At 38.0% G+C, this 24,016-nt stretch overlaps 1 protein-coding gene across 3 annotated transcripts; it reads left to right on the top strand.

The window, feature by feature from the left end:
- Nucleotides 1-1,839: 1,839 nt before the first annotated feature.
- APELA (apelin receptor early endogenous ligand) lies at nt 1,840-23,270 on the top strand. 3 transcript variants are annotated; one of them, XR_008421642.1, is made up of 4 exons: nt 1,840-2,181; nt 3,563-3,652; nt 9,701-9,771; nt 14,787-14,903. XR_008421642.1 is itself a non-coding variant. In XM_019441073.2 (3 exons), exons 1-2 carry the CDS (start codon nt 2,106-2,108, stop codon nt 3,649-3,651), a joined length of 165 nt encoding a protein of 54 aa, XP_019296618.1. In that variant the 5' UTR covers nt 1,884-2,105; the 3' UTR covers nt 3,652; nt 22,215-23,270. The 3 variants fall into 3 exon arrangements, 1 of the variants encoding a protein (XP_019296618.1); XR_008421641.1 differs by lacking the exon at nt 14,787-14,903 and adding an exon at nt 22,215-23,270 and having other exon boundaries at nt 1,847-2,181; XM_019441073.2 differs by lacking the exons at nt 9,701-9,771; nt 14,787-14,903 and adding an exon at nt 22,215-23,270 and having other exon boundaries at nt 1,884-2,181.
- The last annotated feature ends 746 nt before the right edge of the window (nt 23,271-24,016 follow it).

Below are 24,016 nucleotides of genomic sequence, written 5' to 3'. Positions count from 1 at the left end.
ATTTCTTTATTTTAGAGAGAGAGAGAGGGAGGGCGAGAACGAGTGGGGGAGGGGCAGAGAGAGAGAGGGAAACAGAATCCCAAGCAGGCTCTGCACTGCAAAGTTAGACAACATGGGTCTTGAATCCACAAACTGTGAATGATCTGAGCTGAAGTCAGACACTCAACCCACTGAACCACCTAGGCACCCTTGAGTTTATTTATTTTCAGGTAATCTCTACACCCAGCAAGGGGCTTGAACTTACAACCCTAAGATCAAGAATCACATACTCTTCTGATTGAGCCAGTTAGGGACCTCGATGCACTTTTTTTCTTTTAAGTTTATTTATTTTGAGAAAGAGAGAGTGCAAGCAAGGAAGGGGCAGAGAGAGGGAGAGACAGAATCCCAAGCAGGCACCTCATTGTCAGAGCAGAGCCTGATGTAGGGCTGGAACTCATGAACTGTAAGATCATGACCTGAGCTGAGATCAAGAGTCAGACGCTTAACTGACTGAGCCACCCAGGCACCCCTAAAGATTTATTTTTCTTTCTTTAATGTTTATTTATTTTTGAGAGAGAGAGAGAGAGAGCATGCAAGTGTGGGAGGGGCAGAGAGAGAGAGACAGAGGATCCAAGTGGCCCAATGTGGGGCTCCAATCAGGAACTCTGAGATCATGACCTGAGGACGAAGTCAGGCTCAACTAACTGAGCCACCCAGGCATCACTTGATACATTTTTATATCATGAATCCAAACTCCTTAATTTCACTGATTTTGTGGAGCAACGTACAAATACAGCCCAGTAATGTAGTACTATGTTTCCAATCACCAAATGGGCAAATAATCTTTGGTCTGAAGAACTACTGTATACTATTGCCTGTTATAAAGTGCATGCATAATTAGGCAGGCAGGGAATTTTCCAGACTGACTTGTAAAACTAAGACAAATTATGCATTAATATCAAATCTCCGAGAGCCCAAGTTTGTGTACCAACTGCCTAAACCCCGAGAAGTAAAATGCAGCAGAATGCCCCGTAGTTCGTTTGTAACAAGTTGTATATGCTCTAGATTTGGTATTTTGGCTCCAGAGTGTATCTATACTTTCCTTTTGGTTCACTTCACAGACAGTACAGTGATTTCCATTTATAAGAGCTACATATGACAAGGAAGTGCTTAAAAAGGTCTCAGTGCACATGTGCAAGAGACAACACTAAACTGTTTCTGTCTTCTGAATTCAGTGGGAAATGAAGTGAGAACTTTTTTCTCCGTGTTTCATTTCTGTGTCTGTGCTATGTTAGCCTGGTATTCCACCACATATAATTTTTTTTTTTTTTAACAGAGCACAGATTTCATGAGTTTGTGGCTTTTTAAAAAAAAATCCTGGATGGTATCGCAGATGAAAGTGATCCCCATTACTTTTTAAATATCACTTTGCAAAATAAAAATGCAAACATTTTTATTTTGAAACATTCTAAAACCCCAGGAATGTTTGGTGATAGAAACCTATATGGATTAAGCAATTTAGAGATTTGGAGTAAATAGGCACCACTCGGCGGTGGGTTTGGTAAAGAGAAAGCATTTCAGCACATGTTCTGCCACAAAGTATTTGGGAGTCTTAAGTCCGAGCTTCAGAATTCCTTCTGAAAAGGACAAAAGAGAGACTTCCTGTCATTTTGATTGGTTTCTGCATGTGGGACCAATATGGGCAATGCAAAGTTTAAACAGATGCAAATGGTGAGGGGTGGCGGCAAAGCCTTGCCTTGTTTTACATATTTCTCCACATCCAGATCGAAGTCAGTCTCTCCTAGGAACTTCCACGGCGGACTTCCACTAAATTACAGCACGCTTGAATGGTTTATTTCACCAATATTTGCTTATGGAAATAAAGGGGAGTGACGGGGGAGGGGGAAGGAGAGGAGTGGAGGAGGGGTTTGAGACCGAGGGAGGCTCGACCACAGCACCAGTAACCTTGTCTGATGTGATCATTAACCTTTCTGGAAAATGCAGCTGGCAGTTCTCTGAGGCTCGTCATTAGAATGTGAGGAAAGCCACACAGATATTGCCCAGACTATTCAAAGATTGTTTGGTTTACACTGAGAGCTATTGCTCCGCTTCCGTGCGGCAGAAAAATGAGGTTGCAACAATTCTTTTGTGTATTTTTTATTTTTGTGATGAGTCTTCTTCTTATCAACGGACAGAGACCAGGTAGGACTTTGGTACATTTGTACCGAGTAACTTGTTTATGCCTCTTTGGGTTCGTGGGTCTGAGCATGATTACGTCCTGTTGAAAATCCCTTAGGTGTGCTTAGAGGTATTGGGGGTAAATGGGTTGGTTGGCTTTCGGAAGTATGTCATCTATCCTTTTAGATAATACTATTATGTGTATATTTTTAAAAGTTGATGGATTTTAAAATGATGATAAATATTTTGCCACTGTTTTTCTAAATTCAGGGAAAATTGATTCCTAAGTTATTTTAGATATGTTGTCCTTACAAGTAAAAAGAAATAGAACCGTTTGTTCTATTGATGACAGAGGTTAACAAACTTACAGATTTTTGGGTAAAATACAAACTCCAAAGGAGTTTATTGGAAGAACATATTGCTGACTAGAGTGGGGCATTGTTAACAACTTGATTTAACAACATGAACACCATGTGACAAAATACAGATAAAATCTTATAACAGGTTATTATAGCTTTTATTTTTGGTTATATAATACGATGTCTCGCTTAAAAAATAAAAGTTTTAGTATTATTGTGCTTATAGAGCCAAAAAAGTGAAAAATATTTATGGTCAAGGTAATATTAATTTACTTGACACATTTTTCAAAGATAGTATCTGTTGTGGTTTTAACCAACAGGAATTTAGTAAATAGAGTTATTCTAATGTGCTTTTACTTCAAAACCAAATATCTAAGATTTCAAAGCACTGACATGTGTAAAAAAAAAAAAAAAAAAGTTTTCTTATTCAGGAAAGAGCAAACCCAAATTTAAATAGAAAGGTGGTAATATCCATTCCAAATATGTTAGATTGTTTGGGTGGTAATGTAGTTCTCCATTTAGAGCAGACAATGGTGCATAACTGGTTAAAAATTCAGTCTCTGCCTTTTAGTTAAACAGAAGTTTGATCACTGAGGTTATTTCGGATGACGTCCCCTGGTTTGCCCTTTTACATAAATAAGAGAAAATTTCCAAATCAGCAATTCAGAAAGCAGTTGACCCCTTCTTCCAATTTATAGCAATTGCTAATCAAACTGTTAACCACAGAATACCTTGGACAATGTTCTTGTAAAATACCTGTGATTAACTCACTACATAAGATGAAAGATCCAGAAGCATTTAGGAAGAAGTCCTGTAGAAGGAGGAGGTCATGACTGCTACATCCTGCTATTAACATGAACTGTTAGGAAAATGCTTTTGGTTTTTGCATCACGTTAATTTGTACGTCACAATCACATCGGAACAAGTAGCAAATACTCACAATTTAGTTTGGATCCAAAATATTCCCTTACGTTCTCCAGATTAAATAACAGTTCATTTTCTGAAAAATGCTCCTAATATTTCCTTTTTTCTTCCCCCCCCCTCAGCTAATTTGGCGTTGAGAAGAAAATTGCATAGACACAACTGCCTTCAGAGGAGATGTATGCCACTCCATTCACGGGTGCCCTTCCCCTGAGGTATTTCTGATAGGAAAGTGTTTTACTGAATTTAGGCAATGTTCCAGATGAGATATATCAAAGAAAGTTTATTTATATTTTGTAATATGTGATAATACTTTTAAGGTGATATCAGTTCGAGGGATGCATACTAACAAATGAAACAGTGAATAATATTGTAGGGAAATCTTGATAATTTTTGATTCTGAGAGATAGTTGTATGGGTATTAATACTACTGTTTGTGTTTAACACTTTCATAATTAAAAAATCACATACCAGGAAAACATAATTTTGAGAGTATCTTTAAACATGTGTTTTGAAAAACACTGAATGTTCTCCAGAACAAGCACATTTCCCACCAAGACCACTGAATCCTTGAAAGCATTTGGACATATTTGTCCAACGACACCATGCAAATGACATCCTATCCTTGATACTCTAATAATGTATTAAAATAGTTTATTTTTCTTGACAATATATCTTTTAATGCATAAAATCAATTTAATATTAATAGCATGGCAGTTTTCCAGTCTTACTCATAGAATTGGTCTTGATAGTTGTTGCATCTTTAAGGATAAATTCTGAATAGAATTTTGCTCCTCTCCCCTCTTTTTTTTTTCCACATTCACTGAAAGGCCAGTGATATTCTACCACCACCACCACCATTAACACTGCTTGAATCAATTAACTTCAAACACTGCCCAAGTTTGTATTTCTTCATACTAGAAAATAAATGACTTGGCGTTGTAATTATTTTAAGCTCTTTAATTCTTGTAAAACATCTCATCTTTGAAAAAAATGCCGTAGAAATATCCCTCAGCTGGTTAACATACACAGGCAATTGTTAAATTAGCTTATTCAGTTGGTCTGTAGACTGTAGTGTTTATGGCACTATTCATTCATTCAGAGGAAAGAATGGTTGCCATGCCTATTGTTTAATACATGCTTTTCAGACCTGGTGAACGTCCTGTAGTAACACAGTAAATGAAGGAAGAGCAATTTAGTAATCACTTGTCAAGCAGACTAAGACAAAAAGCCAAATTCTCTACACCTGTATCTGTAACAAATGAACCTTTGCTATCAAAATATGAAAAATAGCTTTGGTGGAGAAATCCAGAAAGATACAGTAAGAAATTCCCGAGAAGCCAATTAATAGGGACTAAAACATGCTTTAAAAGGATTTTCTATGCTAACAAATCCTTTGGCGTGTGTCACTAATGCATTTCAGTCTCATATACAAATAGTGGTAAAATCTGTGCTTAGGAGTGGAGAAGTTCAAGACTTTCCCAGTACTCCCCCACAAATAACAAAGAGGAGAGGAGGAGGTTCACAGTAGCAAGAGAATTCCTGCATATATAGGGAAAGATACCTTGCATAACGCAAATAAAAGCCCTCAGTTAGCCACAGGTTGTATCAGCTTTCTCCACAAACCACCTGCCATAAAAGCCAGGGTTGCAAGTAAACAAGATAGAGTAATGAAATTTGAATTCTCAAAGTTAAGGAAAATTTTGATCTATAAACCAAATTTATAAACCAAAGGGAAATTTAAATACAAGCCACGTAAACCATTTACTAACAGCAATCCTTTACAAAATTTGGCTGATAGCTGTAAAGAACTGCTTAGGTTACGGCATCCATTTTGTCCGTGTTTAGACTAGTCCTACATTCCAGTTACATGTTCTTTGAAGAATGTATAAAACTCCCATTTTTTAATCCAGAGATAGCGTAAGAGCCAATGCAGGATAAATATTAAGATAATTTTTCAAGATCTTGCTTAATGAGTACTATAATAATGGGGTGCCTGGGCGGCTCAGTCGGTTGAGCGTCCGAATTCGGCTCAGGTCATGATCTCACGGTTTGTGGGTTCGAGCCCTGCGTTGGGCTCTGTGCTGACAGATCGGAGCATGGAGCCTGCTTCGGATTCTGTGTCTCATTCTCTCTCTGCCTCTCCCCAACTTGTGCCCTGTCTCTCTCTGTCTCTAAAAAATAAACAAAAATGTAAAAAAAAAAACAAAAAAAAACAAACAAACTTTAAAAAATGAGTGCTATTATAACAAATGCTACCTTCAAATATGAAAGCATTGTTCTCATTGTCCTAAAGTTTGCATATTTTTTACTATGTCCTGCAACACAACTTGAGAACCAAGTAAATCACTATAGACTTAAGTAGCAGAACTTTAAGGCAGAACCTCCCTTTTATTTATCCCCCTCTGTTTTCTGCATGTGTTGTTTATTATTTCTTTATTTACTTACTATTTTTTATATTTTGTGTAAGCTCTATGCCCAACGTGGGGCTTGAATTCACGACCCCGAGATCAAGAGTTGCCTGCTCTACTGACTGAGCCAGCCAGGCGTCCCCGTTTTCTGTATGTTTTAGATAAAAATCACACATTTGATTTGATTCAGTTAGGGACATATACGACTGTAAAAGGATAGGTAAAGTAAGCAGTTAACTTTGGAAATTTTCCAGATTAACCTTTTAAAGTAGTTTAGACTTTTAGCTCCTATAATCGGAATGCACTATTATTATCTTTACTTTGTCAATTTCACCAGCTCCTGGAGTCCTCTCAGTGATCCTCAGTGACATTTCATAACTAGCACAATTGAGTAATTAAATTTTTTTAATGTTTTATTATTTAATTTTTTTTTTTAAGTTTATTTATTTTTGGGACAGAGAGAGACAGAGCATGAACGGGGGAGGGTCAGAGAGAGAAGGAGATACAGAATCTGAAACAGGCTCCAGGCTCCGAGCTGTCAGCACAGAGCCCGACGCGGGGCTTGAACTCACAGACCGCGAGATCATGACCTGAGCCGAAGTCGGCTGCTCAACCCACTGAGCCACCCAGGCGCCCCTATTATTTAATTTTTGAGAGAGAGAGACAAACAGACCATGAGCAGGGGAGGGACAGAGAGAGACACACACATACACAGAATCCGAAGCAGGTTCCAGGCTCTGAGCTGTCAGCACAGGGCCCGATGCGGGGGTCGAACCCACAAACTGAGATCATGACCTGAGCCAAAGTCAGATGCTTAACTGACTGAGCCACCTAGGCGCCCCCAATTGAGTTAATTAAATAGAAAAATCTGTGCTGTGTAAAATTCATTCTCTTGAGAATTATTTTTTCTTGCTGAAGTATGTTGGCATCACATTCAGTCCTAAGTGAATCAGAGTTGAGGAAAACAAGAGAAAGGGTGTCAGGAAATCAACTTTGCAGGTTAATGTGAGAGCTTTAGAGTGGAAAATGAGGTAGGTAGGACCTTTAGATTCTAACGATTTTCCTCTTCCAAGCATAAAATCTACATACATACATACTCTAGCTTTTTTTTTTTTTTTTTTAAAGTAATCCCTGGGAGCCTGGTTGGCTCAGTCAGTTAAGCGACTTGGTTTCAGCTCAGGTTGTGATCTCATGGTTCCTGAGTTCGAGCCCCACATCCGCCTATGTTCTGGCAGCATGGAACCTGTTTGGGTTTCTCTCTTTCTCTCTCTCTCTGTTCCTCCCCCACTCAGTCTGTCTCTCTTTCTGTCTCTCTCTCTCAAAATAAATAAATAAACTTTTAAAAAAATAATAATAATCTCTAGCCCAACATGGGGCTCAAACTCACAACCCCAAGATCAAGAGTTAGATGCTCCACTGAGCCAGCGAGGTGCTCCTATCTAGCTTTTTAGTAATAATTGTGACATGTGTTCATGGTGTAAAATCTTTTCCTAACAGTATGAAAGAATGTAAAGTCAGAGGTGAGTCTCCCAGTCATTTCTCAGAGGCAATGGCTATGAAAAGGTTTTGGTAAAGGTACATTTTAAAAATATTTATTTATTTATTTTGAGAGAGAGAGAAAACGCAAGCAGGGGAGGGACAAAGAGAGAGAGGGAGAGAGAGAATCCCAAACAGATAGGGAGAAAGAGAATCTGCGCTGACAGCACAGAGCCTGACGGGGGTCTTGATCTCATGAACTGTGAGATCATGACCTGAGCCGAGATCAACAGTCAGACACTTAACCGACTGAGCCACCCAGGCACCCTGGTAAAGGTACATTCTAATACATTATTTTAAGTTGAGACAAGCTAATACTCTCGTATCACTCTTGGTGACCATTCAAAATGTTAAGTACTTCTAGTTCTCCATTTCCTGCCTTATTCTTACCCCCTCAAAGTTACGGGCTTCTGACTCCTTTGACCAAATCTCTAGCCGTGCCTGCCAACTCTTTCTGCAATTGTCCTGTTTATTGTCTTGGCCCTCCTCACTCCGTGCTGCCTCTTGGGCTGAACTGAAAGCCAACTCTCTTCAGCACAGAATCTCTACTTTTGTGGAGCACTTTATCTACAATGTTAGCAAGACTTGCTGGGAAAAGCTTCCTTTTTTTAAGTTTTCAACTTAATTTTCTTAGTAATGCGTACACCCAACTTGGGGCTTAAACTCACGACCCCAAGATCAAGAGTCACTCTTCCAACTGAGCCAGCCAGGCGCCCCTGGGAAAAACTCTTCAGCTTACTCTTAGGTACCTCTGACTCCCGTTCAGCTCTATTTAAACCTCTAGTTTCCTTGAACTTCTTAACCTTTTCCAACTAACAACAAGAGATTCCTCTTCCCAGAGAAAATCAGACTCTGCCCTCAAGTTACAAACATTTACATCTGCTATACTTCTATCTTCCCTTTGGAGTCTTTTATTAAGAGGTTCCTCTCCTGGGTATGCTTAATCTCTCTACATCTCAAGAAACTGATCTAACCGTTACTCGCTTTCTACAGATTGTTCAATATATCAAAGCTGATCTATTTCACCTTTTAAAATGAGGAAAACAGGTGCACCACTGACTCCATGGTGGTCTTTAGTGACTAGCCCATGTTCTTCTCTACATAGCCAAATTTCTTAAAAAGGTGGCTATTTCCTTTCCTCCCATCTACTTCAATACAGTGCTCCCACTACATTCAGGGAAAGATCCCCAGTGACTTTCTTTTCAATCCAGTGAACACATTTTGGTCTGGTCTCAGCTATCTTGCTATAGGTCAAATAGTGAATGGATTTTCCCTGGTTTCAATGCTCCTTTTTGATTATTAATCTCTGAAACAAATCACTATTCCTTTCAGGACGTGTATAGGGTGTCCAGTTGCCTACTTGGAATCACCTTAGCTGTTCTAAGTCACTTCAAGTTCATGTCTGCAGTGCATTTGCAAATCTCTAGCATGGCTTCTGCACAGCTTATCACTGTAACTCAGTTCTCTGTTCCAATATCATGGTTGTCATCAAGAAGAACTTCCCTGATCCTTTATTTTAAAGAGCAATACCAAAGTAAACTCTGATTATAAAAAAGCAGTACCTCATTCTACCCAAGATACTTCTATTTCCCTTTTCCTGGTTTGTTTCACTCCGTAACACCTAGTGCCATCTGACATAACATATATTTACCTTGTTATTGTTTAGTTAGTATCTGACTCTCTTCATTAGAACGTAATTTCCATAAAAAACAGGGACTTTGTTTTGATCACAGCTATATGCCCAGTGATTCTAATAAGCTCCACAGAAATATCTGATGAATGAATGCATACTTAAAAGTAAACTCTTCAATTCTTCCCACTCAGATATTTCTCCTGTGTTCTGAGAATTTGGAGAATTGTAGAGCTATCATATATTAGATGTTTGTTATGTATCAAGCACTGTGCTATGAAATACACAATTTACAGTCTCACTGTAGATTTTTGAGCTGGTGCCCTATATTCAGTTCTATTTGGTTTCCCAGGTCAGTCATTTCTACCTTGAAATATTTTTAAAAATCTGCTCCCTCCTTTTCATCTCTGTTACCATTATCTTAGTACCTGTTACGTCTATCCAGCATGACTTCAACTCCTTAACTAATCACTGCTCCAGTTCTGATTCTGGAACATCCATTTTTTCTTTTATCACCTGATCTTTCTAAAGTGTAAATCCCATCATGTCACATCTTGATTAAAATTCTTAACTATCCCTGTAGCCTTCAGGATGGTGAGAACTCCCATAGTTTAACAAACAACACTTTACAAAATATACCTCTCCAGCATCATCTGTCATCTCCTCTCTCCTTCCCTCTTCTAAAGGGGATAAGAAAGAATCAAGACTGGCTTGCATGGATTCAAGCTCTGGCCACAAGCTCGTTCAGTGGTCATTGGTAAGTCACTTGTCCCCTCTAAGCCTCCCTCCACTTCCAGACATTTAAGATGGAGCTAGTAATGGTATTAACTTTGCCCTACCATACCTCGCACATGGTAACTGCTAAATCGACAGTAGCTAGAGTTACTATTATTATTATTTTAATGTTTATTTATTTTTGAGAAAGAGAGAGAGCGCAAGGGAGGGAGGGGCAGAGACACAGGGAGACAGAAGATCCGAAGCAGGCTCTGTGCTAACAGAGAGCCTGATGCAAATCTCCAGCTCACAAACCAAACCTGTTCAGATGCATAATTGACTGAGCCACCCAGGTGCCCCTAGAATTATTATTATTAACGTTACTTTAAAATTAGTCTGTTCTTCACCTCTTGGTGAACTCTCAAGGTATACGTCTGCCTGCAATGGCCTTTCTTTACTCTTTTACTCGCTAATTTTTTTTTAAGATTTATTTATTTAAATAATCTCTACCCTCAATGTGGGGCTCAAACTCACAGCCCTGAGATCAAGATTTGCATGCTCTACTAAGCCAGCCAGGCACCCCTTTTCTTCACTATTCATCCTTCAAGAAACCTTTCCTGAGTGTAATACAAATTGTATTAGATGTCTACATTTTGCTCTCAACCTATTTGAGTAATTCTGTCAAAGTACTTGACTCACTGCACCTTGTTAACTGGCAGACCCCTCCCTTCCTTCCTCCACATGGTGTAAATTCCCTGAAGGCAGAATGTGGGTGTTCTGTTGTTAAATTAACATTTGTTAAAGTGGAGCACCTAGTACAGAACAATGAGCCAGGTAAGCCTTAGTTCAAAAGCTGACCTAAGATAAATTGAAATAGAGATGTTTATCACTCCTGGGTCCTGGAGGAAGTACACAGACTGCCAGAGGGGCCACATGGGGCGGGGCGGGGCGGGGGGTCAAGGGAGAATGCAGACCTAGAGCACATGCCTTATTATGTACTGTGGGTGGAGTGCTTTTGGGTTCCTGGGCTGGGGTCTCATTGATCAATTCAAACCAAAAAAGCAGGGGGGGTTGGATGGGGGATGGAGGTGGAGGGTGGCCCCACGAGGTTCTTATCTAAGGGGTACTTAAGATAATACAGGCCCTGGGAGGCAAGGGAGATTTGATCACAAGGGCTGTTGGGGAAGTGATATCAGAAGCTTGTATTTGCTTGTGACTCTGTGGCTGCTATCCATATGAGCCTGCAGGAGGGGCTTAAGTGTCCCTGCAAGGCCCCTTCAGGCCACTTGGCCACACAAAATGGATGCCAAGAAGCAGTACCAGGGAGTGGCTCGGTTAACCTCTCAACAGTGGGTTGTATTGATCTTTGTAACATTAGCTGATGAAAAAAGTGTCCCGAATACAGCAGGCACTCCATAAATGTTGCTAAGAGAAATGAAATGAAACTTTTAGTTATTATCTTAGCATTTAAGACTTACCTATAATGAGACCCCAACACACATTTTCAGGAAATAACTGAACAGTAACTGCCAGACTGAATTCTGATTTTCTGTCTCTGTGCTGGAAGTGTTTCTACTCCTAGGAATTGTTTCCCTCATCTCATTAAGTTCAAAACCTTCCCCCTCCCAAAGGAATCTCTTCCAAATTCCATTTTCTTTTTTTTTCTTTTAATTTTTTTTTAACGTTTGTTTATTTTTTTGAGACAGAGAGAGACAGAGCATGAACAGGGGAGGGTCAGAGAGATAGGGAGACACAGAATCCGAAACAGTCTCCAGGCTCTGAGCTGTCGGCACAGAGCCTGATGTGGGGCTGGAACTCACAGACCGCCAGATCACGACCTGAGCCGGGGTTGAACGCTCAACCAACTGAGCCACCCAGACGCCCCACAAATTCCATTTTCTTTAAAATGAGGCCCACACCCTCATCCACTTAGCTTAAAATTACCTTCCACTCTCTCAACAATTACAGCATTTTTATAAGTATTATTTTTTTTTTTCAACGTTTTTTATTTATTTTTGGGACAGAGAGAGACAGAGCATGAACGGGGGAGGGGCAGAGAGAGAGGGAGACACAGAATCGGAAACAGGCTCCAGGCTCCGAGCCATCAGCCCAGAGCCTGACGCGGGGCTCGAACTCACGGACCGCGAGATCGTGACCTGGCTGAAGTCGGACGCTTAACCGACTGCGCCACCCAGGCGCCCCTATAAGTATTATTTTTAAAGCTATCATATTCCTCTGTATTTTGCCAGATTTTTATCAGTATTGGAATGTCAGCTCCTTGAAAGGCAAGATCTGGCCCCTAAACCTTAGAGTATAAACCTTTATAATGTGTGAATGGCCCTAAATGTAGGGGATTTCTGCATGGATGATGACATATGTAAGATCTCTTACTTGAAACTAAATGAAAATCTTAAAAAAAAATTTTTTAAACCTAAATGAAATATAGAAAATTACTGTTTTCTCAGTTAATTATAGTCCATTGTCCAGAAACCATGCTCTGAGAAAATCCCTAATGTTGCTTAGTGATAAAATAAAACTTTTCTGTAAAAATCATGCCTTAATGATAATATATTAAAAAAATATAATACATATTGAACATATAAATCTAGAAACTGTAGTTATGTTATAGATGATGTATTATAATAAATATTCCCCTACCAAAATATGTATATGATAGACTAAAGCCTAATTTCAGAGTTTTTTTTTCCACTTTGGGAACCGATTTATTGTTACAAAGTGTATAATAATTATTTCTGCAGATATGTACTTAAAGTACTCTATCATGTTCAGACATCTAAAATATCTTTGTAACACATCTTTTGCCTTAATTTGTTCTCAGAGATGTATTCAATTAGTGATCTACTGATACCTGGTGAACTTTATTATTACATACCAGTAACATTTGAAAAATATTATTCTTAGATAACAGCAAGTGAGTATTTGTTGCTATTTGGGTGACGAGAAGAATAAAATCACTTACTGTTAACTGTTAACTATTGCAATACATTTCATCCTTGGATGTATTTTTTTTTTTTACTTTTTTTTTTTTTTTTTATAGTGGTGCATTGAGGCGCCTGGATGGCTCAGTTGGTTAAGTGTCCGACTCTTGATTTTGGCTCAGGTCATGATCTCATGGTTTGTGAGTTCAAGCCATTTGAGCCCAGTTGCTACAGAGGTTATGGTTTGACTTCCTGCTTTGGTTGCTGTAGAGTTTGTGGTTCAGAGTTCTATTTTAACATATGGCCATTGTCCATTTGTGTGTTCAGTCTCTCGGTTCCAAATTTATTTCATCTCCAGTTCACACCACCCAAGTGTATTACTGTCTGCCTTGCACCAGCCTCCTCATATCTACTTTTGCTTCTCTTTTATCCATTCTTCATATTATCGCTTCATACCACTCAAGATCCTTTAGCAATTTTTTTAAATAGTATTTTTTAATATTTATTTGAGAGAGAGAGAGAGAGAGAGAGAGAGCAAGTAGGGGTGGGGCAAAGACAGAGGGAGAAAGAATCTTAAGCAGGCTCCATGCTCACCACCCCATAAAAATGGACTCATACATCTTAGCAAGTACTCCCCGTTTCTCCCCAGCTTTCTAATCCCACACAGCTACTAACCTGTTTTTTCTTCTTTTTTTAAAAATTTTTTTTAACATTTATTTAGTTTTGAGAGACAGAGATAGAGCGTGGGGGATGCAGGGAGAGAGGGAGACACAGAATCTGAAGCAGGCTCCAGGCTCTGAGCTGTCAGCACAGAGCCCAACACAGAGACTGACACGGGGCTCGAACTCACGAATTGCGAGATCATGACCTGAGCCAAAGTTGGATGCTTAACCGACTGAGCCACCCAGGCACCCCTAACCTGCTTTCATCTTACAGATTTGCTTAGTCTGGACATTTTATATACTTTTATATATATAATTTTTTCTTTTGTGATTGGCTTATTTCATTTAGCCTAATGTTTTCAAGACCCATCCATATAGTATCAGGTATCAGTACTCCATTCTTTTTTAATGATTAAATAAAATTCCATTCTATAGAAAAATCACATTTTGTTTATTTTCACTATGTGGTTATTAGGAATAATTCTGTTCTGAACATTTGTTTATAATTTTTTTTAAGTTTGTTTATTTAGTTTGAGACAGAGCACAAGCAGGGGAGAAGCAGAGAGAGGGACGGGGAGAGAGAATCTCAAACAGGCTCTCTACTGTTAGTACAGAGCCTGCTTCAGATCCTCTGTCTCTTTCTCTCCCCCTCCCCTGCTCATGCTTTCTCTCTCTCAAAAATTAATAAACATTAAAATTGTTGTTGTTGTTTGAGAGGCACCTGGGTGGCTCAGTCAGTTAAGCATCCAACTCTTGATTTTGACTCAGGTCATGATCTCATGGTTCATGAGTCTGAGCCCCATGTTTGAGCCCCATGTTGGGCTCTGCACTTTTAATGCAGATTGGGATTCTCTGTCTCCCTCTTTCTCTGCCCCTCCCCTGTTCAAAACTATATAAAACAAGGGTGCCTGGGTGGCTCAGTGGATTAAGCGTCCAGCTCTTGGTTTCAAATCAGGTCATGATCTCACGGATGGGGAGTTCAAGCCCCATACGGGGCTCTGTGCTGACAGCACAGAACCTGCTTGGGATTCTGTCTCCCTCTCTCTTTCTTCCCCTTCCCTGCTCGCTCTCTATCTCATTCTTCCAAAAATAAATAAATAAGCATTTAAAAATAAATAAAACATTAAAAAAATTTTGTTTGAACATATGCTTTCGATTCTCTAGAGTATATACTTAAGAGTGAAATTGCTGGTTATATGGTTATTCTATGTTTAACTTATTGAAGAACTGCCAAACTGTTTTCCATAGTGGCTGCAGCATTTTGCATTTTACATTCCTACCAGGAGTATATAAGTGTTCCAATTTCTCTGCATCCTCACCAACACTTTTTATTATAACCTTCCTAGAGGTTGGTACGGTAGTCCCCCCTCGTCCACAATTTTGTTGCCCGTGGTTTCAGTTACTTGTAGTCAGCTGTGTTTCAGAAGCAGATGATCCTCCTTCTGACCTATCCTCAGGTCAACAGTTGCGTAACACGATATCCTAATGCCTACATCATTCACCACACTTCATCTCATCACGTAGACATTTTATCATCCCACGTTGCCACAAGAAAGGGTGAGTATAGTATAATTAGATATTTTGAGAGAAAGACCACATTCACATAACTTTTATTACAGCTTATTATTATAATTGTTCTCTTTTGTTACTAGTTCTTGTTAATCTCTTACTGTGCCTAATTTATAAACTAAATTTTATCACAGATATGTGTGAATAGGAAAAAACATCGTATATATAGGATTTGGTACTCACTGGGGGGTCTTGGAATGTATTCTTTGGGATAAGAGGAGAGTACTGTATCTATCTCATGGTGATTTTGGTTTGCATTTCCCTAATGACTAATGATGTTGAGAATCTTTTCATGTGCTTACTGGCCACTTGTCTATCTTTGGAGAAATGTCTCTTTAAATCCATCACCCGTTTTTCAATTGGCTTGTATTTTTTATTGTTGAGTTGTAGGAATTCTTTATATTTTGAATACAAGGCCCATATTAGAGATGTGATTTGCAATTATTTTCTTCCATTCTATGGGTTGTCTTTTCACTTTCTGGGTGTTCTCCTTGAACACAAAAATTGTTAGTTTTGTTACAATCCAGTTTGTCTATTTTTCCTTTGGTTGCTTGTACTTTAGGAATCAAATTGGCTAATCCAAGGTTACAAATATAATTTACACATATATTTTCTGTAAAAGTTATCTAGTTTTACACTTACATTTATGGCTCTGATCCCTTTATTTTTTTTTTAATTCTTATTTTTATTTATTTAAGTAAACTCTACCCCAACGTGGGGCTCAAACTCACTGTTCCAAGATCAAGAGTTGCATGCTTTATGGACTGGCCCAGCCATGTGTCTCTTATGGTGCATTTTGAGTTAAATTTTATTCATAGTGTGAGGACAGGAGTTCCAGCCTCCTTTTTGTGTAGCTATCCAAATCTAGCACCATTTGTTGAAAACACTGTTCTTTTCCCCTATTTAATTATGTGGACACTGTTGTTGAAAATTAATTGTCCATAAATGCCAAGGTTTATTTTTGGACTCTGAGTTCTATTTCATTGATCTAAATGCCATTTCTTGTGCTAATACTGTACTGTCCTGATTATTGTAGTATTATGGCAAGTTTTTAAAAGGCATGTGTGAGCCCTCCAAATTTGTAGTTCTTTAAGATTTTTGGTCATGCTGATTCCCTTGAATTTCTATATGAATTTTAAGATCTGCTTGTCAATTTCTGCAAAGAGCTAGCTGGAATTTGGAATTTGCATAGGGACTGTGTTGAATCTGTTAATCAATATGGGAAATATTGCCATTTGACAATGAAGTTTTCCAATGCAAGAACATGGGGCGTATTTCCATTTAGTCAGGTTTTTTTCAGCAATGTTTTGTAGTTTTTAGAATATAGTTTTACACTTACTTAGTTTAATTTATTCCTAAGTATTTTATTCTTTTGATGCTATTGTGAATGGAATTTTAATTTTATTTTTGAATTGTTCATTGCTAATGTATAGAAATACAATTTAATTTTTGTGTATTGATCCTATCTCTTGTAAACTTAGTGAAATTATTAATTCTCATAGGTTTTTTTTTTCATTCATTCTCATAGTTTTTAGTAGATCTGCTATGTATAAGCTCATGTCATCAGCAAATAGATACTTTTACTTCTTTCTTTCTTTTTCATTTTTTTTTCTTAAGGTTTTATTTTTTTTCATTTTTATTTTTTAACGCTTTATTTATTTTTGAGACAGAGAGAGACAGAGCATGAACGGGGGAGGGTCAGAGAGAAGGAGACACAGAATCCGAAACAGGCTCCAGGCTCTGAGCTGTCAGCACAGAGCCCGATGCGGGGCTCGAACTCACAGACCATGAGATCATGACCTGAGCCGAAGTCGGCCGCCCAACCGACTGAGCCACCCAGGCGCCCCTTAAGGTTTTATTTTTAAGTAATCTCTACACCCAACATGGGGCTTGAACTCACAACTCCGAGATCAAGAGTCACAGGCTCTACCGACTGAAGCCATCCAGGCCATCCAGGCGCCCCTACTTCTTCTTTGCTAATCTGGATGTCTTTTATTTCTTTTCCTTGCCTAATTGCCCTAATTAGAATCTCTAGTACAATGTTGTATAGAAGTGGTGAGAACAGACATCTTTGTCTTAATCCTGATTGTAGATGGAAAGCATTCATTCTTTTACCATTAAGTATGTTAACTGTGGGTCTTTGTATATGTCCTTTATTAGGTTGAAGAAGTTCCCTTTTATTCTTAGTTTGCTGAGAGTTTTTATGGTGAAGGAGGACTGTATTTGTTGAGATTATTGTGCATTTTTGTCCTTTATTCTATTGAAATCATGTGTCATATTAAATATTAAATGTTTGGAAGAAAACATATTAAATGTTTGGTAAAATTCACCAGCAAAGCCATCTGGCCTAGGGCTTTTCTTTGTGGGAAATTTTTAAAACATTGCTGATGTAATTTTTATTTGTTATAAGCCTATTCAGGTCTTTTATTTCTGGGGTGCCTGGCTGGCTCAGTCAGTAGAGCCTGTGACTCTTGATTTTGGGGTTGTAAGCTCGAGCCCCATGTTGGGTATAGAGCTTACTTAAAAAAAAATTTTTTTTTAAATTTCTTCTTGAGCAATTTTGGTAGCTTGTATCTTTCTAGGAATTTGTTCGTTTCATCTAAGATATCTAATTTTTTGGCACACAGTCGTTCAGAATATTTCCTTATAATCTTTTAAAACATTTTCTGTAATGTCAATCAATAGTAATGCTTTCTATTTCATTTCTGAGTTTAGGATTTTCAGTCTTTATTCTTGGTTAGTCTAGGTAAGGTGTATCAATTTTGTTGATCTTTTCAAGGGACAAACTTTGGGTATGTTCTTTTTCTTTATAGTTTTTCATTTATTTCTGCTCTCATCCTTACTTTTTTCTTTATTCTGCTTGCTTTACATTTCATTTGCTCTTTTTTCTAGTGTGTTAAGGTGATGAGATTTTTTTTTTTTTTTTTGACAGAAAGGGAGGGCACAAGTGAGTGAGGGGCAGAAAGAGAGGGAGGGGGAGAGAGAGAGAGAAGTAGAGCTCACCCGAAGCAGGGCTTGTGTTCGCCTGAAGTGGGGCTTGAACTCACCCAAAGCGGGGCTCGTGTTCACCCAATGCGGGACGCGGAACTGTGAGATCATGACCTGAGCCAAAGTCAGATGCTTAACTAACTGAGCCACCCAAGTGCTCTGTCTTCTCTTTTCATACAGATGTTTAGTTATAAATTTCCCTCTAAGCATTACTTTAGCTACATCCCATGTTTTCATGTTCATCTCAAAGTATTTTCTAATTTCCTTTGTGATTTCTACTTTAATGGTTGTTTAGCAATGTGTTGTTTATTTCCACATATTTGTGAATTTTTCGTATTTATTTGCTATTGATTTCTAACTTCATCCTGTTGCTGAATCATCTATTTCTCCTAATTGTGTCAGTTTTTGCTTCATGTATTTTGGGGGCTCTGTTTTTTGGTGCATGTATCTTCATAATTCTTGTCTTCCTCAATTGACCCTTTTATCATTATAAAATGTCTTTGTCTCTAACAACATTTTTTGTCTTACGGTTTATTTTGTCTGACATTAGATATCTATTGCAGCTGTCTTATGGTTGCTGTTTGCCTATCTTTTTCTATCCTTTCACTTTCAACCTATTTGTGACTTTGAATCTGTGTGTCTCTGACACAGAGCATAGAGTTGGATCATGTTTGTTTGTTTTAAATTCAAGTTAGTTAACATATAATGTAGTATTGGTTTCACGAATAGAATTTAGTCATTCATCACTTTACATATAACACCCAGGGCTCACCCAACAAACACCCTCCTTAATGCCCATCACCCCTCCAGCAACCCTCAGTTTGCCTCCCTCTTTGTTTTTATCTTATTTTTGCTTCCCTTCCCCTATGTTTATCTGTTTTGTTTCTGTTTGTTTGCTTGTTTTTTTATTCAGGCTGACAAGATCTGCCTTTTAGATGGCTTGTTTAGTAGATCCACATTTTTTTTAAGTGGGCTTCATGCCCAACATGGGACTTGAACTCAAGACCCTGAGGTCAAGAGTTGCATGCTTTACCGCCTAAGCCAGCCAGTTGCCCCAGATTCACATTTAATGTTATTGACATGATTGGATGTACAGTTGACACTTGAACAACATAGAGGTTAGTAGCACTGACCCCATGGGCAGTCAAAAATTCATGTATAACTTTTGACTCCCCCAAAACTTAACTAATAGCCTACTGTTGATGGGAAGCCTTACTGATAACATAAACAGATGATTAATGTATATTTTTCATGTTATATGTATCATCTAATGTATTTTTTTACAGTAAAATGAGGTAGAGGGAAAGATGTTACAAAGAAAATCATAAGGAAGACAAAATACATTTATAGCACCATATCAAAAAAGAATCTGTGTATAAGTGGACCTGTGCAATTAAAATCTGTGTTGTTCAAGGATCAACTATATATCTATTTTACTTTCTTAGTGGTTGCCCTAGGACTTAAATAATATATATCTGAATTTATCAGAATCTACTTCAGATTATACTAAGTCCAGTGAGATATAGAAATACCTAGATAGCTATATTCTCTCTTCCCTCTTTTAATTTCAGCATAGTTATACGTATTACATCTACATACATTACACATACAACTTTGTTAAAATTATTACTTTCTACAATTTTAGGTCTTTTAAGCCTGAGAGAAGAAAGGAGAGAAAATATCTATTTATAGAGTTGCTGTTATATTAGCCTTCTTATTTACCATTTCCAGTTCTTGTCATTAGTAGATTTTTCTGGGGTCTTAGTCTGTTCAGGCTGCTATAACAAAATACCATAGACTAGGGGCTTGTAAACAACAGAAATTTATTACTCACAGTCGTGGAGGCTGGTTCATAGATGTCCATCTTCTCACATAATGTAAGGGGCTAAGGAGCCATCTGGGTTCTACTTTATAAGGGCACCCACTAATCCCAATCATGAAGGCTCTACCCTTGTGGCTTACCTCCCAAAGGCTCCACCTCCATTACATTGGCAGTTAGGTTTCAACATATGAATTTTGGGGGCACACAAACATTGCCTTTAGAGCAGTTGAATTAGTATTGCCCCATTTGCTCTATTCCCTCAGACAATTTCTAGAGACTTTAAATTTCCAGAGACTTTTCTTTTTTTTTTAATTAAAAAAAAAAGTTTTTTTAATGTTTGTTTTTGAGAGAGAGACAGAGAGCAAGCAGGTAAGGGCAGAGAGAGAGAGAGACACACACACAGAGTCTGAAGCAGGCTCCAGGCTCTGAGCTGTCAGCACAGAGCCTGACGTGGGGCTCGAACTCACAAACCGTCAGATCATGACCCAAGCCAAAGTCAGACACTCAACCGACTGAGCCACCCAGGTGCCCCTAGAGACTTTTCGTTTTAAAGAAAATTTTCACCAGCTAAGGTTGGTTCACTGGGAAGAAGAGCTCCTTATATTATTGTTTAAGAACCCTCAAGGTTATGCATTTCTTTTCTTTTAACTGAGCTCTACATCCAGCGTGAGGCTTGAATTCACCACCCCCGAAATCAGTAGTTGCTGGATTTACTGACTGAGCCAGCCAAGCACTTCTGATCTATGCATATTTTAAACATGGATACCTAGTGGTTAATTGCTCTCTAGAAAAGCTACACCACTGGGGCACCTGGGTGGCTCAGTTGGTTCAGCTCAGGTCATGATCTCAGTTGGTGGGTTCAAGCCCCACATCGGGCTCTGTGCTGACAGCTCAGAGCCTGGAGCCTGTTTTGGATTCTGTCTCTCTCTCTCTCTCTTTCTCTCACTCTCACTCTCTCTCTCAAAAATAAATAAACATTTAAAAAAATGGAGGGGGGCAGGGGGGTGGCTCAGTTGGTTAAGCATCTCACTTTGGCTCAGGTCATGATCTCATGGTGTGAGTTTGAGCCCTGCACCAGGGTCTGTGCTGACAGCTCGGAGCCTGGAGCCTGCTTCGGAATCTGTTGTCTCCCTCTCTCTCTGTCCCTCTCCTGCTTGCACTCTGTCTCTGTATCTGTCTCTCTGTCTCTCTGTCTCTCTCTCGCAAAAATAAATAAGCATTAAAAAGAATTTTAGAAAAAGAAAAGCTACACCACCTTACATTTTCAATAGCAGGTTGTGAGAATGCTTATTCCCCACACTTTTGCCAACACTGGGTGTTATTAATGTTTTTAATCTTTGCTAATCTGATAAGCAAAATACCCATCTTATTTTTATGTTCAAAATTTAGGCAGTCTGCAGTGATTTCTAGAAGAAGCATACGTGCATCTTTTCACTGCTGAATTATTTTTGCCATCCCATCATGACTGTCAGGAAAGGGAAATGTTAAGTAGATGGAAGCTTCCAAAAATGAAGCAAAGGGCTGCCTTCATGTCTTCGGGAGGGAGACAAAACAAATTGCTTAGGAAACCTTGATACCAGTGATTTGTCTTCTTGTAAAAGATCCATTTTCTCTTAAAAAAAAAAAAAAAAGTTAATATGTTGCTCTACCATATAGTTAAAACTTATTGCTAAGTACTAATTATTAAATAGTTTCACAACATTGAAGGATTCCTAGGGACCATTTTATTTGTTAAAATACCTCAAATTAAGATATTGGTTCTGGGGGCGCCTGGCTGGTTCAGTTGGTGGAGCGTGTGACTCTTGGTCTTGGGGTTGTGAGTTCAAGCCCCAGGTGGGGCGTGGAGCCTACTTGATAAAAGATATTGGCTCTGGTATGTTTTTGTTGACCTCCAAATTAAACTATCTTAGCCGGTATAAATATCAGGAATCAAAATCCAAAATATTAAGGAAAATAAACTATCTTAGCTGGTATAAATATCAGGAATCAAAATCCAAAAATATTAAGAAAATTGAGCAAATAGGTGAAAAATAATTTAGTGAAAAAAATCTCTTTAATAACATGAATTCAGGCCTTTGAAGAAATATGGGTGCTATTTTCATATTGAAAGGTAAGAAAATACAAAGTTGCTTTCAGCACTGAAAAACCTTGGTAAGTTTTTAAAACTCATTATCTATTAAAAAAATTAAGCATGGGTAAATTAGTCTGCTGGATAGCATTTCTTTTTTTTTTTTTAAATTTTTTTTTCAACGTTTTTTATTTATTTTTGGGACAGAGAGACAGAGCATGAACGGGGGAGGGGCAGAGAGAGAGGGAGACTCAGAATCGGAAACAGGCTCCAGGCTCCGAGCCATCAGCCCAGAGCTCGACGCGGGGCTGGAACTCACGGACCGCGAGATCGTGACCTGGCTGAAGTCGGAGGCTTAACCGACTGCGCCACCCAGGCGCCCCTGGATAGCATTTTTTTTTATAATGTGTTTCTTTCTTGTTTGTCTCCCCGATATAGATCTTAAGCTAACTTCACCTGATCTGCCAGAAGAGGAGTGAATAAAAGATACCCACCCACACCATCGTGTGATTGCTTAGAAGTTCCTGTACAAAAAGGAATCATTTGAAAGCACCCTGCGATGGTTTCTTAGTTTTACAGGATTCTCTTTTTCCTGGTTTCTCTTTAGAGGGGAAAATAATATAAATTCAAAAACAATTCCAATCCGAAGCACAGTTATTTGCTTATATAACAAAATCTCTCATCTTTTTCTGTATATTACTATTCTTAGATGAGTTAAAAAGAAATATACTTTTTAATGTCTTAGAACTCTGTAATAATAAAAAGTACAAGAATTAAAATTTTTCTTTCATAGTCCTATAATTCTCCAAAATTAAAATAAGTGTTTATATGTTTGAGTGATTTTTTCCAAAAATGCTAAATCTGAAATAAAATGCATTGGTCATTTGGCTTTACAGAATAGGGATAAATTAATTGGTTCATCGATTCTTTATAGAGAGAGACTAAGAAAGAAGCTACCGACTGCTACCAATTTTAAATTATAGGCTTTAATGTTTATGAAAGTATTTTTTTATTTTAAATAATATTCATAAAGTCGTAAAGAAAGTTTTAAAAACTAACTGAAATGATCATTTCTGAATCTATTTCTCATTATGTAATTATAAGAAGCCAATGTTTGATTTCCTTTGAAGTTCTGTTAGATCTTTCCAAGTTGTTAGATACACTCTTAATTTGTATTCATTGAAAAGATCACTCAATGGCATAAGGTTTTTATTTTATTGTAAGTTAATTCCAGGTATGAAATTTACAAATTCTTTTCTTGATTAGAAATTTTGCTTTGTAAACATTATAGAGTAGGAGAAGCCATAAGCCATTAACCCTTATTTTGCTAAAATAAATTTGGGATTGGTATACTCTAAAGAATTTGAGACAGAAATTCTGAAATCACAGTTTGTCTCCCTTTCACAGCTTATTAATGGCATCTTTTGGGATGAAAAGTGTTCATAGAAAGAACTGTAATTAACTTTAAACACTAAAGATGTTTTATGCAATGTGTTACCTCATTTAAATTGGATATTTTGGGGAAATTCTTTTTTAAAAAAATTTCTTTTGGGGGAGCCTGGGTGGCTCAGTCAGCTAAGGGTCCAACTTCAGCTCAGGTCATAATCTTGCTGTCTGTGAGTTCCAGCCCTGCGTGAGACTTTGTACTGACAGCTCAGAGCCTAGAGCCTGCTTCAGATTCTGTGTCTCCCTCTCTTTTTGTTCCTCCCTTGCTCACACTCTGTTTCTCTCTCTCTCAAAAATAAATAAACATTAAAAAATTTTTTTTTAATAAATACAAAATTTTTAAAAATTCTTTTTAATTAATTAATCTCTACCCCCAACGTGGGGCTGGAACTCACAACCCAAAGTCACATGTGCTACCAACTTAGCCAGCCAAGCGCCCCTAATTTTGGGGAAATTATAAATGCTTTTCTGGATAAATCGTAATTCCTTTACACAAGTGTATTTTGATAGAACATAAGCTATTATCAGTTATATTTATTTTTAAAACATATACTTGTTCATATACTTTGTGCAAATAAAGAAAAGCAATACTTTATACAGTTAAAATACGTCTCATTGAATACAAGCCAATACTATTTCAAGTACAGACTGACATTCACAGAGTTAAAAACCAACCATACCATTGTAATGTAATTAAATGGTTGTAGATAACTGCTCACACAACTGTAGTGAGTTTTCAATAAAACAATCGAGTGTCTACTTGTCCTTATTCTGTATAAGAAATGTTCAAAGTG

This window comes from Panthera pardus, unplaced genomic scaffold (assembly GCF_024362965.1).
Source record: "Panthera pardus isolate Hobbes unplaced genomic scaffold, ASM2436296v1 HiC_scaffold_13, whole genome shotgun sequence".
NCBI lineage: Eukaryota > Metazoa > Chordata > Mammalia > Carnivora > Felidae > Panthera > Panthera pardus.
Note: the sequence above shows the minus strand (reverse complement) of the source record. Positions and strands in the feature narration are given on the sequence as shown.